This window comes from Sinocyclocheilus grahami, unplaced genomic scaffold (genome assembly GCF_001515645.1).
Source record: "Sinocyclocheilus grahami isolate Dianchi unplaced genomic scaffold, SAMN03320097.WGS_v1.1 scaffold204.1, whole genome shotgun sequence".
NCBI classification, from domain to species: Eukaryota; Metazoa; Chordata; class Actinopteri; order Cypriniformes; family Cyprinidae; genus Sinocyclocheilus; species Sinocyclocheilus grahami.
The window spans coordinates 1160242-1176313 of record NW_015505383.1 but is presented as its reverse complement, the minus strand read 5'-3'; the positions used below and the strand labels follow the sequence as shown (position 1 = coordinate 1176313).

Genomic DNA, 16072 nt, shown 5'->3' with positions numbered 1-16072 from the left:
GTCCTGCGTCATCAACCCGGAACTAAAGTTCGATTCAGTTCGATTTGTGAACCGGCTCAACCGGTTACTTCCTGAGAACCAGCTCAAAAGAACGATTCGTTCAAGAACCTAACATCACTAATACATTGCAGATAATAGGGAAGAGTAATGGATTATGCACAAGATGTCAAACCAAGGAAGATATAGAACATGTATTGTTTAAATGCAATAAATACCATGAATACAGGCAGAAATGGCAGGAAATGGACGAAGAAAATAACATTGAAGATATTCTTAGAGAACAAGGGATGGAAAGAAATAGTTTCAAAGCTTTGTTTATATTTCTTGAAAATACAGGATTAATAAGAAGAATTTAGAAACGAAAAGGTAACCCTTTGTGGTTTTTTGTATTATTTGTATTTTTCCTAAGTAAAGTCTGCCAAGTCCCTCTACACTACTCTACTCGTGTACAGTAGGTGGCGGAAGAATTTAGAAACGAAAAGATAACCCTTTGTGGTTATCCCCCCCAAGTAAAGTATCTTCCAAGTCCCTTTACACACTCCTGTACAGTAGGTGGCGATATGCAATAATTACAAGTTGCAAAAGCCAAGAAAAAAGAAGTAGTTCCTTGTAAGTTGCATGAAGAGGACATAGGCCTATAGATTAAAGTATATAATGTTATTTACAATACACAGCGCCGTTTTTAATCATATTTTTAGGGGGGACAACTCTCAACCCCCCCCCCATACACACACTCCACAGCGCAAAGTTGTAGTATTTCCTCGGACCAGCACGGATCAGCTCCAGGCATGACGAAGCAGATATCGTCCTCTTTTGGAAGGCCAAACAAAGTAGTTTCGCTTTCACAACGAAGCACACAGTGCCTTCACTACATGGCGGCGGCAACAAAAATACTACAGCGAGAATAAAAGTTACACCTTCTTTCTTTGCGTGAACATTTCGGTGGCGTTATGCAAATCTTCCCACATAGCGACATAGATATACAATAATACGCCGTTCACTTGCAGAACGCAAGCTTCTAGAGGGTACATAACTCTGAAGTAATGAATTTAGGTAAATGGGTGCAGAGCCAGTGGTGGTTTTGTAGGCAAACATTAATGCCTTGAATTTTATGCGAGCAGCTACTGGTAGCCAGTGCAAATTGATGAACAGAGGTGTTACATGCGTTCTTTTCGGCTCATTAAAGATTAATCTTGCAGCGGCATTTTGGATTAATTGTAGAGGTTTGATAGAAGTGGCTGGAAGACCTGCCAAGAGAGTATTGCAATAGTCCAGCCTGGATAGAACTAGAGATTGAACATGGAGTTGTGTTGCATGTTCTGAAAGAAAGGGCCTGATCTTCCTAATGTTGTATAAAGCAAATCTGCAGGACCGGGCAGTTTTAGCAATGTGGTCTGAGAAATTCAGCTTATCATTAATCACAACTCCAAGGTTTCTAGCTGTTTTTGAAGGAGTTATGGCTGATGAGCCTAACTGGATGGTTAAATTTTGATATAGTGATGGGTTTGTTGAAACCACAAGCAGTTCTGTCTTAGCCAGGTTGAGTTGAAGGTGATGGTCCGTCATCCAACAAGAAATGTCTGTTAGACATGCTGAGATGCGAGCAGCTATCGTCGGATCATCAAGATGGAATGAGAGGTAGAGTTGAGTGTCATCAGCATAGCAGTGATATGAAAAGCCATGTTTCTGAATGACAGAACCTAGTGATGCCATGTAGACAGAGAAGAGAAGTGGTCCAAGAACTGAGCCCTGAGGCACCCCAGTAGCTAGATGTTGTGACTTGGACACCTCACCTCTCCAAGATACCTTGAAGGACCTATCTGAGAGGTAAGACTCAAACCACTGGAGTGCGGTTCCTGAGATGCCATTTTCCAACAGGGTTGACAGGAGAATCTGGTGGTTCACTGTATCGAAAGCAGCGGACAGATCCAGCAATATAAGTATAGAAGATTTGGAAGCCACTCTTGCCAGTCTTAGGGCTTCAACAACTGAGAGCAAGGCAGTCTCGGTCGAATGTCCACTTCTGAAGCCAGATTGGTTGCTGTCCAGGAGGTTGTTCTGTGTGAGAAAGGCAGAGACTTGGTTGAACACAACTAGTTCAATACGCTGTGCTTTCTGCCAACTGGCAACCTGGGGTGTCGAAATACTACTGGGTAAATTGGCATTGGGTGAAATCACACAGATCAAAACAAAAACAGTCATTCTGACACAGAACGCACATTTCAATGTAGAATAACTGGCTGTACTGTTTTTCAGAGAAAAAAGTATGTAAACTCAGCATGTTTCCTAAATGTCTGCAAATGTATTATGGTATTTCATGCTTTAGTACAGTCAAAAATACATAAACCACCTTTAAGTTGTTCTGGTTGGTTTCCAGGGTGTTGCTATGCAGTTGCTAAGGTGTTCATGGGCCAGTTGCATAAACATAGTCACTATGATAAGACCGATGCTGCGTCCCAATTTGCGTCCGTCCTAAAGTCCTAATGTCCTAAAATGGACTGGTTTGGTTTTTTGCTGACTAATTATTAATCAATATCTAACCTGATGAAAAAATTATTTAATGTTATCCACGTTATATTTCATCTGTGAACTGTGAAAGATAAGTTGGGTCATTAACTGATAAATACATCATTATGCAAACACATAAGGGGGATTGGCAGATCAGCATGCCTCTTCATTTCTCTCCAACACGGTAGGAAATTAAATGAATTGAAATGTGAAGGATAACTGTGACAAGATGATTGACAGGGCAGTTTAAACGGTAGCAGAATAGACGTAACTAAGCTACAGAGTGGTTTGTTAAAGACGTAATTATGACAAAGTCGCAATTTGTCTACTCTTCTGCCACATACTCAAAAGTATGTACTTTTTGTTTCACAAAAAGAGTACATACTTTTAGGGCATAGTAGAAGTAGGCAAATTGGGACGCATCATGAGTCTTAAGAACTAGTTTGACCAACTAGCAGTTAGCCAAGAGGTAATCAGTTTGGCCAGTCTACCTTTTCATAAATGTTATGACAAGTCTTGGAAAAAAAACTATTGGATGGTTAACTTTTAAAGACTAGTTTAAACAGTTTATGCAAGCGGCCCCTGGGTGGTAAAAATAATCTCTTCACAACAAGCTGCAGGATTTGTACAAAAAGTGCAGAACTTGAAGTTAAAAAGTTGAAATCCCAATGAGTATGAATGATTTTCTTGATATAAATCACTAATCATACCATTTGTATGCATCTTTCTATACAGTAGATGGATGTGGGTTTGAAATAAACCGGTAGTGGTGATATTCTGTCTAACCGCTAACATGCAATTTTGCATTTTCACACAGTTTTTGTGTGAACGCCTGTGTAACAAATGCGTGTGATGTCTGAGGAAGTTCAGATTTTGCATTGTAGCCTATGTGTGTGAAACTGAAAATGTGTGAGTTGGTGTAATTTATGAGTGTGATGTAGTTTCGTGGGTTTGTGTTTGCTGCAGCATGCGTTTGTAAATGTGAACGTTTGTGTGTGTTTATATGAGACACGTCTTAGTGCGGTTTCATTCTATTAATGCTATGGACACTTTTGTAGGTGTCAAACCGTAATGTAACTACACCTGTGGTTCCTCTGTTAGGACACCTGCATGAACGTGAGGGAACGGACTTCATACATCCACTAAAATCAACTAAAAGTAACAGCAAAAATGGCTCATAAAAGTAAAATATTTTCTGAGAAAAGCTTGAGTACCATTTGTGCACAGACTTGGTTTGATATTTTGTAGCAAATGCAATGCAATTCAAACGTTTTAGGCAGGCATTAAGTATCCGAATAGTGTTTGGAGCCGCTGCGGATGCTTGTCTTGGGCTGTAGAGCGGTTGTGTCTGTGTGAGGCTGTGTGTGAGCAGGTGATGTGGCCCTGCCAGGAAGGTCACTGAAAGCCGTCAGTTCCTTTTTCCTTTCCGGATATTCCCAGCATTCTCCCAGCAACATCACCAGCCGTGAATTCTGAGAAACAGCGGGCAGGAAGCCTGGTTGGGCTGCTGGGGACTTTGCTCAGAATGGACTGTTTTTGCCTGCATGCAGGATCAGCGTCATGAGCCTGAACATATTGCTTTGCTATTATAACAAGGACGCTAAAACTGGTCACAGATCAGCAGTGAAATCAGTTGAGCAGGCAGTTTCACACAATTCCAAAGACTAGAGCTGGTAAGAAGATCTCCGTCAGTAGACAACACTGACCTCTCTTGGCCACTGTCAGTAGGAGAGACTGGGGGCAATTGTAAAATGTCCAGTGAAAAGAAAAAAATCTGGACATCCCAAGAATCAAATCAAATTAAATAACATAAATAATTTTTACTGCAAAATAAAATAAAAGTGAATAAAATGTTTGTATAAATAAATAAATAAAATATAAAATAAAGGACAATTTGTAAAATTGTTTTATTCATGTTGGAAAACAAAATGAAATAATGATTTTTACTGGAAAATAAAAAATGTTTTATCTTTATTGAAATTTATTTTTAAAGAAATAAAAAAATACTATATTCAGTAATATAAAATAAAATAACATTAATTTTTTTTTTCATAAATTTTTTTTTTAAAGAAAGCAAAATAATAAAATGTAATAATAGAATAAAAGAAAGTCAAATAAAACAAGTAAAAGGAAAAAGTCCAGTGTAAAATGTCACACTGGACAACAAAATGAAATGAAATTTTACAATTAATTTTACTGGAAAATAAAATAATACGAAAAGTCAAATAAAATAAACTAAAATGTGTTTTATTTTTTTACTGATTTTTATTGTTAAAGAAAGCAAAAGAAAACAAAAAAATAATAAAATAAAATGAAATATTTTTAAATAATAATAATTTTACTGAGATTTATTTTTAAAGTGATGGAAAACAATAAAATAAAAAAATTAAATTAAAGAATAAAAAGTCCCCTACAGCAGCACAGTCAAATGGAAAATGAAGTGCACAACCAGTACATTGGACAGGTCTTTATTTATTGTGTTAATGTTGAAGTTAATGCCTGTTGGAAACTGATCCATGTTGCACTTTTCTGTTTGAAACAAAGTCACAGCTCCATTTTCATTCACACCATACTCAGTTCACTGTGAGAAACTCGTCATCTCCTGCAAATCCATAACAAAACGACACAAGCGTCACAATTCTCCTTACAATTTTGAAAATAATATGAATGACATTAATGAAAAAAATCAGCTATTTTCTGGTGTAATGTGTGTGTCCCACCATTTCTCATCATAACGCCGCAGTACTCCTCACACTCCTTCTGGCTGTAGAATTTATTGCCATTACCCTTGCAGCCTCCATATTTGAAAGACACACACTTTCCAGCGGCAGAGTCGAAGGCCCACAGGTCTGTGAACACTTTACAAGGACCAGCATCCATGGGCAGCCTGCAGGCGGCTGAGGGACAAAATACATGTGTGTATAATAAAACCACACACACACACACACACACACACACACACACACACACACACACACACTCACCCTCAGTGCGGCAGCTCTGCAGACACTCCTTTTCAGTCACAAAGTTGTTCTGGTTCCCCATGCAGCCTCCATAGGTGAACATCTGACAGGCCATGATGGATGAGTTGTAATGGTAGCGCTGCAACATCCCGAAACATGGACCTGAATCTGGCTGGGACTTACACGCTTCTACACACACGCACACACAGGTCATTTTATTATAATATCAAAGCAATATTTAACTCTATTTAACGCTTGACTGATTGCACAGACACTATTGGAGGAGAACTGAACTGGATGATGACATCACTGAATCATCAATGAACTGACTGAAGAATGACTCTGTTATTGTCTTCTTGAATTATTGACGAACTATTTTCCTGTTTGACAGTAAAGCAGCTTTGACACAACCAGTATTGTATAAAGCGCTATACAAATAAAGGTGACTTGACTAATTATTTATAATTTTTAAATAATAGTATATATTATGTATTATAATTTATTATAACTCTAGAAGATTATTACTAGTATAATCTCTAATATCGAAGCAACAATTTTTACAAAATTTTTATTTATCATTCCATTCTCTGCGCTCTTTTTTTCACACAATGAAATAATAATGTATTATTATTAAAAAAATAATGTAAGACACACTACTGTTCAAAAAATTTAGGTCATTATTTGGGGATTTAAAAAAAAAAAAAAAAAATTAATAAATTTTTCCAGTAAGGAAGCATTAAACTGATCAATAGTGACAGTAAAAAAACATTTAAAATGCTGCTAAAGATTTCTATTTTAAATAAATGCTGTTATTTTAAACGTTTTATTCATCAAGGAATCCTTTAAAACAGTATCATTGTTTCCACAAAAATATTAAGCAATAAAACTGTTTTCAACATTGATAATAATAATAAATGTTTCTTTGAGCACCAAGTCGATGAAACCGTAATATTCAGTTAAAATTGAAATTGCGATAATATTTCACAATATTATGATTTTTACTGCATTTCTGATCAAATAAATGTAGCCTTTAAAAAAAATCATCAAAAAATCGTACTGAACTCAAATCTTTGAATGGTAATGTATAATGTATCAATCATGATTTATGACCTCAGTAATTTTGTGACATATCTGCACATTTAAAAAAAAAATTATTAAATTAAATGGTTTCCAACCAATCACAAAATCTACAAAAAATAAAAACATCCGCTAAATATACACTTACACATTAGTTAAAAATTTGTCAGCTACCCTCATATCAAAATCCCTGCTGCAGTGTGTGCAAACCTGGTCAAGAACTACAGGAAGCGTCTGACCTCTGTAATTGTAAACAAAGGTTTCTGTACCAAATATTAAGTTCTATTTTTCTATTGTATCAAATACTTATTTCATGCAATAAAATGGAAATTAATTATTAAAAAATCATACAATGTTATTTTCTGGATTTTTTTTTTGATTCGGTCTCTCACAGTTGAGGTGTACCTACGATGAAAATTACAGATCTCTCCATTCTTTGTAAGTGGGAAAACTTGAAAAATCGGCAGTGTATCAAATACTTATTTGCCCCACTGTAAGTAGTATGTAAGCATGCAATGAATGTAACCATTGAGAAAGCAATCCGAAGTTATTTGATGGGAGTTTGAGTAGAATTGAGAGATCAAAATCATAGAAGATAGTCTTACCACACACACATTTGTCGCATACTGTTTTCGTTGCATGTTAGCATTTAGCTCAATTCTATATTTAGCACACTAAATAGTTTAGTTTAGCACTCACATTCCTCACCATGTCTCTTCAACTGAAAAAGTAATCAAACTCCTCGTTGAAGTGCAGGGGGTTGTGGGTAATATTAGCCCAAAAGAGGTAGTTCAGATGCATTTAAAAATCCCCAGAAATAGTATGCAATACATGCTGCTTTGGTCGATTTGAGGTCAAAGCTGAGATCACGAAAGACCTAAATGTTGTCTAAGAAGAAAACAGATGTTTTACCGTAGAGTTTGACAGATGTGGTTTTTTCCCCGCCTGGTTTTTGTTTATACATCACCACCAGAGCGTACTCATCGTAGTTTGTGTGAACCACGTAGGAGTCCACATCAGCATTCCACTCTGCATGAGCAAAGACACACAAACGGTGAAATAACAGTGAAGCGGCACGAGGATACTGTATGATTGACAGCTGTGGTGCTGAACTCACTGGCATTGTGGTAATGGAATCTTCCAGGTGTTTTGGTCAGCTGATATTCTCCACTGATGGACTTACAGCTGTCATGTCTGCAGAATAAACAAACAATGCCTTTGCAAACGGTTTTTGTGGGTATGAGGGTGTTTTTTTCACAATATTTTGTTGATTGGATGTGAAATAATTGTGTGCTGTACCTGCGGCTGATGTGGGTCATGCTGATGGTCTGTGTTGAGCCACTGGATTGCAGCTCCAAAGAGCCAATGGCTGCGTCTCCCTTATGACGCTTGAGCCACGGGCATGTGGACGCAATCGCAATATCATACCATTTGCCCATGAACTTACAGAGGAGACGAGGAGGTCAGATTAGGAGAAATAAGGTCAATTAGAATTTCAAATGCAGGTGGACGTGGACATGTTAGAAAGATCACATCACTGGCCATATTACAATAATATTTATGGTAATAATAAAAATAAAATGTGGTGTAACAGGGCACTGCAATACATACAGGTGCATCTCAATAAATTAGAATGTCGTGGAAAAGTTGTGAAACTCGTGTATTAAATAAATTCACACAAACAATGCACACAGACTGAAGTAGTTTAAGTCTTTGGTTCTTTTAATTGTGATGATTTTGGCTCACATTTAACAAAAACCCACCAATTCACTCTCTCAACAAATTAGAATACTTCATAAGACCAATAAAAAAACATTTTTAGTGAATTGTTGGCCTTCTGGAAAGTATGTTCATTTAAGATAGTGAATTGGTGGGTTTTTGTTAAATGTGAGCCAAAATCATCACAATTAAAAGAACCAAAGACTTAAACTACTTCAGTCTGTGTGCATTGAATTTATTTAATACACGAGTTTCACAATTTGAGTTGAATTACTGAAATAAATGAACTTTTCCACAACATTCTACTTATTGAGATGCACCTGTAGTTGTTATACAACAGCCAGTGAGTCGTTTTATGCAAATATCACCTTATTGACACTCATATTAGACCAAAGAAAAGTTATTGAAATGTGCACAATTCAAATTCACTAGGGAGGACCTACAAAGTAGCATTACTATTTATTTATTTATGGTCTGTTTTTATTGTTTGTAAAAGGGTCAGCTATATATTTCAGCTGAATATATTGTATAACACTAGGTTATAATTATAATAGTTATTATTATTATTATTATTATACGATTTTTTTTTTAAATGTACTTGATTTGTTTTGTTTATTTAATGTTAAAAAGGTTTTTATATTTTATGAAATTTCTTGTTTTATATAACCTACTTTCTCATAAAATATTTTGTCATTTAAAATATAAAAAAACACTAAAATACAAAGAAATAGCCTATAACACCTATTAATTAGAGATGATTTTTCTTCACCTATTTCATGAATTGTTTTGCTACATATTTTCATATTAAAAACATTGTATATATCGTATGTAATTTTGTTTTATATAGCCTACTTTCTCAAAAAATGTTTATTACAATATAAAAACAAAATCACCAATATGCAAATAAATAGCCTATACAATCTTTTAAACACCTATTTTATGAACTGATTTGTTCCATATGTGACCCTGGACTACAAACACAGTCTTAAAGGGGTCATATGATGCAATTTAAATTTTTCCTTTCTCTCTGGAGTGTTACAAGCTCTTGGTGCATAAAGAAGATCTGTAAAGTTGCAAAGACTGAAGTCTCAAATCCAAAGAGAGATTCTTTATAAAAGTTAAGAGTCAACCATGCCTACCTAAAACGGCTTGTTCTAACACATCCCCACATGTCTACGTCACTATGTGGGAAGATTTACATAACTATGTTCTTTTTAGCAACATCATATGACCCCTTTAAGTCGCTGGGGTATATTTGTAGCAATAGCCAAAAAAAATTGTGTGGGTCAAAATTATCGATTTTTTTTTTATGCCAAAAATCATTAGGATATTAAGTAAAGATCATGTTCCATGAAGATATTTTGTAAATTTCCTACCTTAAATATATCAAAACTTAAATTTTTGATTAGTAATATGCATTGCTAAGGACTTCATTTGGACAACTTTAAAGGCGATTTTCTCAATATTAAGATTATTTTGTACCCTCAGATTCCAGATTTTCAAATAGTTGTATCTCGGCCAAATATTGTCCTATCCCAACAAACCATACACCAATGGAAAGCTTATTTATTCAGATGATGTATAAATCTCAATTTCAAAAAATTTACCCTTATGACTGGTTTTGTGGTCCAGGGTCACATATTTGTATCACGTTAAAAACAATTTAATATATTGTAGGTAAATTTGTTTTATATACCTTTGTTCCCATATAGTTTATAATTATTAGAATGTAACATATTGCCAAAATGTAAATAAATAGCCTATAAAACACTTTTTTTTTATTGTTTTCTAAAATTAGTGTAAATAAGCAGGTTGCCATTGTGACAACAGACCACATTTAGTGTGACCATTGGGGCATGTTGTCACTAAAGAACAATAAGTGATAAATTAACTATGCCTTTTTTGTCCTGGGCTAACAGTGGAAATGTTGAGTAGTTTTTTGTATTCAAGGCATTTTCATGTGTTTGTGTCTTTTTAGAAACTGACTATATAGAAATATTCTAAGTGTAAAAAGTATGACAACTAGTCCTGGTCTCCTCTATGCACAAACATTCACTTAAACTTCCAAAAAGCATAACTTACCCGGTTCACATCAAAGTTCTCTTGGGGCTGGAGGACGGGCTCATCGGGCAGTGGCCCAGCATGCAACAGGCCCAGGAGCGGCAGCAGAAACACTACAACAACACACTTCATTCTGACTGTCTGTGATCCAAATGAAGTTCTGAAGAACCACGACTGTCTCTATCATCCACAGGACATCGACCTGCTGGCCATGTGTGCAATACCACCCCCAAAACCAGTCCAACAAAACAAACAGAACAAAGTTCTCCTTATCTGCCTGTTGACTCCTGTTTGTGCCTTATGTTCTTGTTTGCTTTGGCCGAAACAAATAGAAGATTTAATATTTGCATGAATCTATTTAATATTCCCATAATTCAGTATGTAAGAGTTAAAAATAGCTTCTTTTTTTTTTGCTTTATATAATAAATGCTTTAAGTTTCCAAAGCAAAACTAGCTAGTGTTAGAGGGTCAAGTTATTATTATTTTTTATAATAATTAAAAAGAAAACAAGTAGATAGAATAGAAAAACAACAGAAAATGCTAGTGTTGAAGGGTCAAGTGTAGATGGAAGAGATGTGTCTTTAGACATTTCTTGAAGATGACTAAAGACTCAGCTGCTCAGATCGTGTTGAGCAGGTCATTCCACCAGCAGGGAACATTTAGGTTAAAAGTCTGTGAAAGTGATTTTGTGCCTCTTTGGGATGGTATTATAATGCGCCGTTCACTTGCAGAACGCAAGCTTCTGGAGGGCACATACATCTGAAGTAGTGAATTTAGGTAAAGGGGCGCAGAGCCAGAGGTTGTTTTGTAGGCAAACATTAATGTCTTCAGTGCAAGTTGATGAACAGAGGTGTGACATGCGCCCTTTTCGGCTTGTTAAAGACTAATCTTACTGCCGCATTCTGGATTAATTGTAGAGGTTTGATAGAACTGGCTGGAAGACCTGCCAAGGAGGCGTTGCAATTGTCCAGCCTGGACAGAACTAGAGCTTGAATAAGGAATTGTGTAGCATTTTCAGATAGAAAGGACCTGATCTTCCTAATGTTGTATAAGGTAAATCTGGCAGGAACGGGCAGCTGTAGCAATGTGGTCTGTGAAATTCAGCATCAATCACAACTCCAAGGCTCCTGGCTGTCCTTGAAGGAATTGTCATTGATGCACATAGCTGGATGGAGAAATTGTGATGGAGTGTTGGGTTGGCTGAAACCACAAGCAGTTCTGTGTTTGCGAAAGTGATGGTTCTGCAAGAAATGTTTGTTAGACATGCTGAGATGTGAGCAGCTATTGTCGGAAAATCAGGATGGAATGAGAGGTAGAGTTGAGTGTCATCAGCATAGCAGTGATATGAAAAGCCATGTTTCTGAATGACAGATACTAGTGAAGCCATGTAGACAGAGAAGAGAAGAAGTCCAAGAACTGAGCCTTGAGGCACTCCAGTAGCTAGATGTTGTGACTTGGACACCTCCCCATATCCTTTAGAATTAGATTTTTATTTACAATTACCAAATAACATCTGTCACAAAAATGGCATCCAGTGAGAATGATTTTTCAGTCACAAACAGTAAGCAGTTAGCATTTTTCCTGTTAGCACAGAGTCTGTAAGAAAAGCTTCAACGCAAGAGAAGAAATGTACTCTACACATATTTACACATTAACTTTCATTTCTAATGCTTAACTCCAAATGTGAGTCACATACACACATGAACAAAAAAAAAAAAAAAAGTTGTATTTTTGCCAGCAAAGATAATCAGAAACATGATAATACCTCTTTCTGTATTTCCACTCTTCTTCAGTGTTTTGATTCAGTTTTGTCAGCTTTATAGTTAAATATAACAACTAAGTACATCAGTTACAATATTACCAAACTGCCACAAAAATAATTTTCCTTCAGCTCTAAATGTGATTGGGAACTGAAAGAGGGCAAAACAAGTAAAAAACAATATTATAAAACAAAATATACAAAGTTGCCAAACTGAATGAATAACTTCCAGCAGTGTCATGAGGTTACTGGTGAGAAAACAAGGATTGACGAACTAGATTTGAAGCTCTCATTTACCTAACTTCCTAAACAAGGACAGTTTTCTAAAAAAGACTAAACAAAAATTAGAAATTTTGTTAGAATTTTTATGAAAATATAACTATTTTAGACAATAAATAAACACTTAAATGGTTTGTGAACAAAGGTTCAGTCACACATTGATAACTGCCTGTTCTTGAGCAATTATTTGAGTGTCCAACCATGTATAGTCCTGAAAAAAAAAGTACTTCGGCCACACTTAAAAATATGACTGAATTTCACTCACTGCATCCAAATTGAAAACTTCCCGACTATATAGCATGCCAAAAACAGTATTCCAAAGAAGTAGTATGTCTGAATTCATAGTATTCGAAAACAGCAGTCGAAAAATATCTGAATGACCTACTATTTTTGCCTGGATTCTGAAGTGTGCAGTCGATGAACACTTAGACAGAGAAGAGAAGAAGTCCAAGAACTGAGCCTTGAGGCACTCCAGTAGCTAGATGTTGTGACTTGGACACCTCCCCATATCCTTTAGAATTAGATTTTTATTTACAATTACCAAATAACATCTGTCACAAAAATGGCATCCAGTGAGAATGATTTTTCAGTCACAAACAGTAAGCAGTTAGCATTTTTCCTGTTAGCACAGAGTCTGTAAGAAAAGCTTCAACGCAAGAGAAGAAATGTACTCTACACATATTTACACATTAACTTTCATTTCTAATGCTTAACTCCAAATGTGAGTCACATACACACATGAACAAAAACAAAAAAAAAGTTGTATTTTTGCCAGCAAAGATAATCAGAAACATGATAATACCTCTTTCTGTATTTCCACTCTTCTTCAGTGTTTTGATTCAGTTTTGTCAGCTTTATAGTTAAATATAACAACTAAGCACATCAAATGACAATGACATCAGTTACAATATTACCAAACTGCCACAAAAATAATTTTCCTTCAGCTCTAAATGTGATTGGGAACTGAAAGAGGGCAAAACAAGTAAAAAACAATGTTATAAAACAAAATATACAAAGTTGCCAAACTGAATGAATAACTTCCAGCAGTGTCATGAGGTTACTGGTGAGAAAACAAGGATTGACGAACTAGATTTGAAGCTCTCATTTACCTAACTTCCTAAACAAGGACAGTTTTCTAAAAAAAGACTAAACAAAAATTAGAAATTTTGTTAGAATTTTTATGAAAATATAACTATTTTAGACAATAAATAAACACTTAAATGGTTTGTGAACAAAGGTTCAGTCACACATTGATAATTGCCTGTTCTTGAGCAATTATTTGAGTGTCCAACCATGTATAGTCCTGAAAAAAAAAGTACTTCGGCCACACTTAAAAATATGACTGAATTTCACTCACTGCATCCAAATTGAATACTTCCCGACTATTTAGCATGCCAAAAACAGTATTCCAAAGAAGTAGTATGTCTGAATTCATAGTATTCGAAAACAGCACCCGAAAAATATCTGAATGACCTACTATTTTTGCCTGGATTCTGAAGTGTGCAGTCGATGAACACTACTATCCCATGAGGCCACGGGAGAGGAAGTGAAGCAGCTCAACTGACGCTGGCAGTTCACATGATAATGACAACAAGACATATGACAACATGCCATCGTCCGAATTTCATTCATACTACCCATATTAATACTATATAGAACATACTTTTTAACAGTTGCGAAATAAGTTCAAATTCAAATGTAGTACGTTCTCAGACAGTGTGCAATTTCGGACACACTGTGTTAGATATCAAACCAAATATAAAAAAAATGTTCTCCTCAAATTTCCAATCAGAGTAAACACAGGTGTAGACAATCACTTTATCTATGAACATGAGCCATGTTTGACAACTACAAAATTATCCAAATATTTTTTGTTGTCGTTTTGAACAGTATTGCTTTATCATTAAATCATCCTCCATTCAATCTTAAGTGTGGGTTAAAGGGATAGTTCAACTAAAAATGAAAATTTTGTCATCATTTACTCACCCCCATGTCGTTTTCAAACCTGTATGAGTTTCTTTTTCAACACAAAAGAAGATAATGTGAAGAATGTGGGTAACCAAGTAGTTGATGGTAGCCAATGACTTCTATACTATTTCTTTACATTCTATGGAAGTCAATGGCTACCAGAAACTGTTTGGTTACCCACATTCTTCAAAATATCGTCTTTTGAAGAAACACAGAAGAAAGATATTTTGTAAATTTCTTACCGTAAATATATCAAAACTTAATTTTTGATTAGTAACATGCATTGCTTTTTTTTTTTTTTTTAGATTTTTTTGCACCCTCAGATTCCAGATTTTCAAATAGCTGTCTCTCGGCCAAATATTGTCCTATCCTAACAAACCATACATCAATGGAAATCTTATTTATTCAGCTTTCAGATTATGTATACATCTCAAATTGACCCTTATGACTGGTTTTGTGGTCCAGGGTCACATATGTGAAAATGGGTGTCCCTCACGTTAAACTCCACAGGGTCATGTAGATGTTCCCGTTTTCCTTCAGCTCCACTGTACCCATAGAGATGGTGAGTTTGCTTCTGTACTGCACAAAACCTGGAGAATCATAGGCCGATACCGACCCGATACCACCTCCCTGCAAACTCAACAAACACAATCCAGCTCACACTGACAGACATCACATCTCAAGATGAAAAGCATAATTAGACAAGGATGTTTTGGAAAAACAACAGAGAACCCAGCCAAAAATAATAAGCCTGATACTAATGGCCAAACAAAAATAGAACCGTAGGTCATTTGTCTGTCGTTTTGTCTTCCCTTTTAGAAAAAAAGTGTCTTTTTTCATAATGAGCAGAAATCACCCGTTCCTTGTTGCAAGACTGAGCGCGTGACCTTTGCCTTGAGCTCGGTTTGTTTGCTCGGTCTCTACTGTTAATGCAATCGCCGTCTGAGAGCGTCCCCTCAAACGACTCTGTAGAGCATTACCCTAATCAACATGGAGAAACAGCTTGTTCATGTCAGTATTCATGACATGAAAAACTCAAACTTCCCTAAACAAACATCACATCAACATTATTCATCAGTTTAAATCTCACACACCAGCCTGAACTCAGCAAAGGAGTGGAAAACTGAATTTGTTGCTTCAAGTCCATAACTGAACATGCTACACTCCTACAGATAAAGAACCTAGAGGTCATTTTAAAAAAGCTTCAGTGTTGAAAAGTACACGGCTAAAGTTCTTACTCTCTGAAGGTCAGTTTTTCTGCGCTTGGACGCTGGCGTGGATGTCAGTCAGGAGCATCAGCAGAAAGATGCTCACACCAAGGCGATCTTCATGGTGGCGTTGTAGGAACACAGCCAGGGATTGTGGACTATTCAGGGTCTGCCAGCCACATTAGCTCCTCCCCCTCACCAAAACAGCCAATCACACGCAAGAACACACATCCAACAGAGACCATTCATTGAAGGTACCATGTTTGAAATGGACAAATATTACAATTCCCATCCCACAAAGTCATAGAAATGTTTCTTTATGAATCTAACTCTGCTGGTTTGCAGCTAAATTTTAGACGCAATAAAGTAAACAAACAGGAAAGACCGCAGAGAATTAATATATTTTTTTATTAATATTGATTCTTGGATGCCATTGTTTTGAAAGAGCATGATTTACAGCTAGTCTTTAAGACAAGAGGACTTCAGTGTGACGCAGCACACCTCTACATCAACACACACACACACACTTC

The 16072-nt window shown here is 36.0% G+C and overlaps 1 protein-coding gene across 1 annotated transcript; it reads right to left on the bottom strand.

Moving 5' to 3' along the window:
• Positions 1 to 4960: 4960 nt before the first annotated feature.
• Positions 4961 to 10518, bottom strand: ambp (alpha-1-microglobulin/bikunin precursor). The gene is made up of 7 exons (XM_016286006.1): positions 10350 to 10518; positions 7848 to 7990; positions 7666 to 7742; positions 7438 to 7577; positions 5493 to 5697; positions 5229 to 5405; positions 4961 to 5110 (listed from the first exon to the last, which is right to left on the bottom strand). Exons 1-7 carry the CDS (start codon positions 10458 to 10460, stop codon positions 5082 to 5084), a joined length of 882 nt encoding a protein of 293 aa, XP_016141492.1. The 5' UTR covers positions 10461 to 10518; the 3' UTR covers positions 4961 to 5081.
• Positions 10519 to 16072: the final 5554 nt, after the last annotated feature.

Excerpts from the sequence above, each read along its gene's own strand:
- ambp (XM_016286006.1), bottom strand. The coding sequence starts at position 10,460 with ATGAAGTGTGTTGTTGTAGTGTTTCTGCTGCCGCTCCTGGGCCTGTTG. Across the intron at positions 7,578-7,665 it reads ATTCCATTACCACAATGCCA|AGTGGAATGCTGATGTGGAC; the intron begins GTGAGTTCAGCA and ends TTGCTCATGCAG. Across the intron at positions 5,111-5,228 it reads CGGCGTTATGATGAGAAATG|GAGATGACGAGTTTCTCACA; the intron begins GTGGGACACACA and ends ATGGATTTGCAG.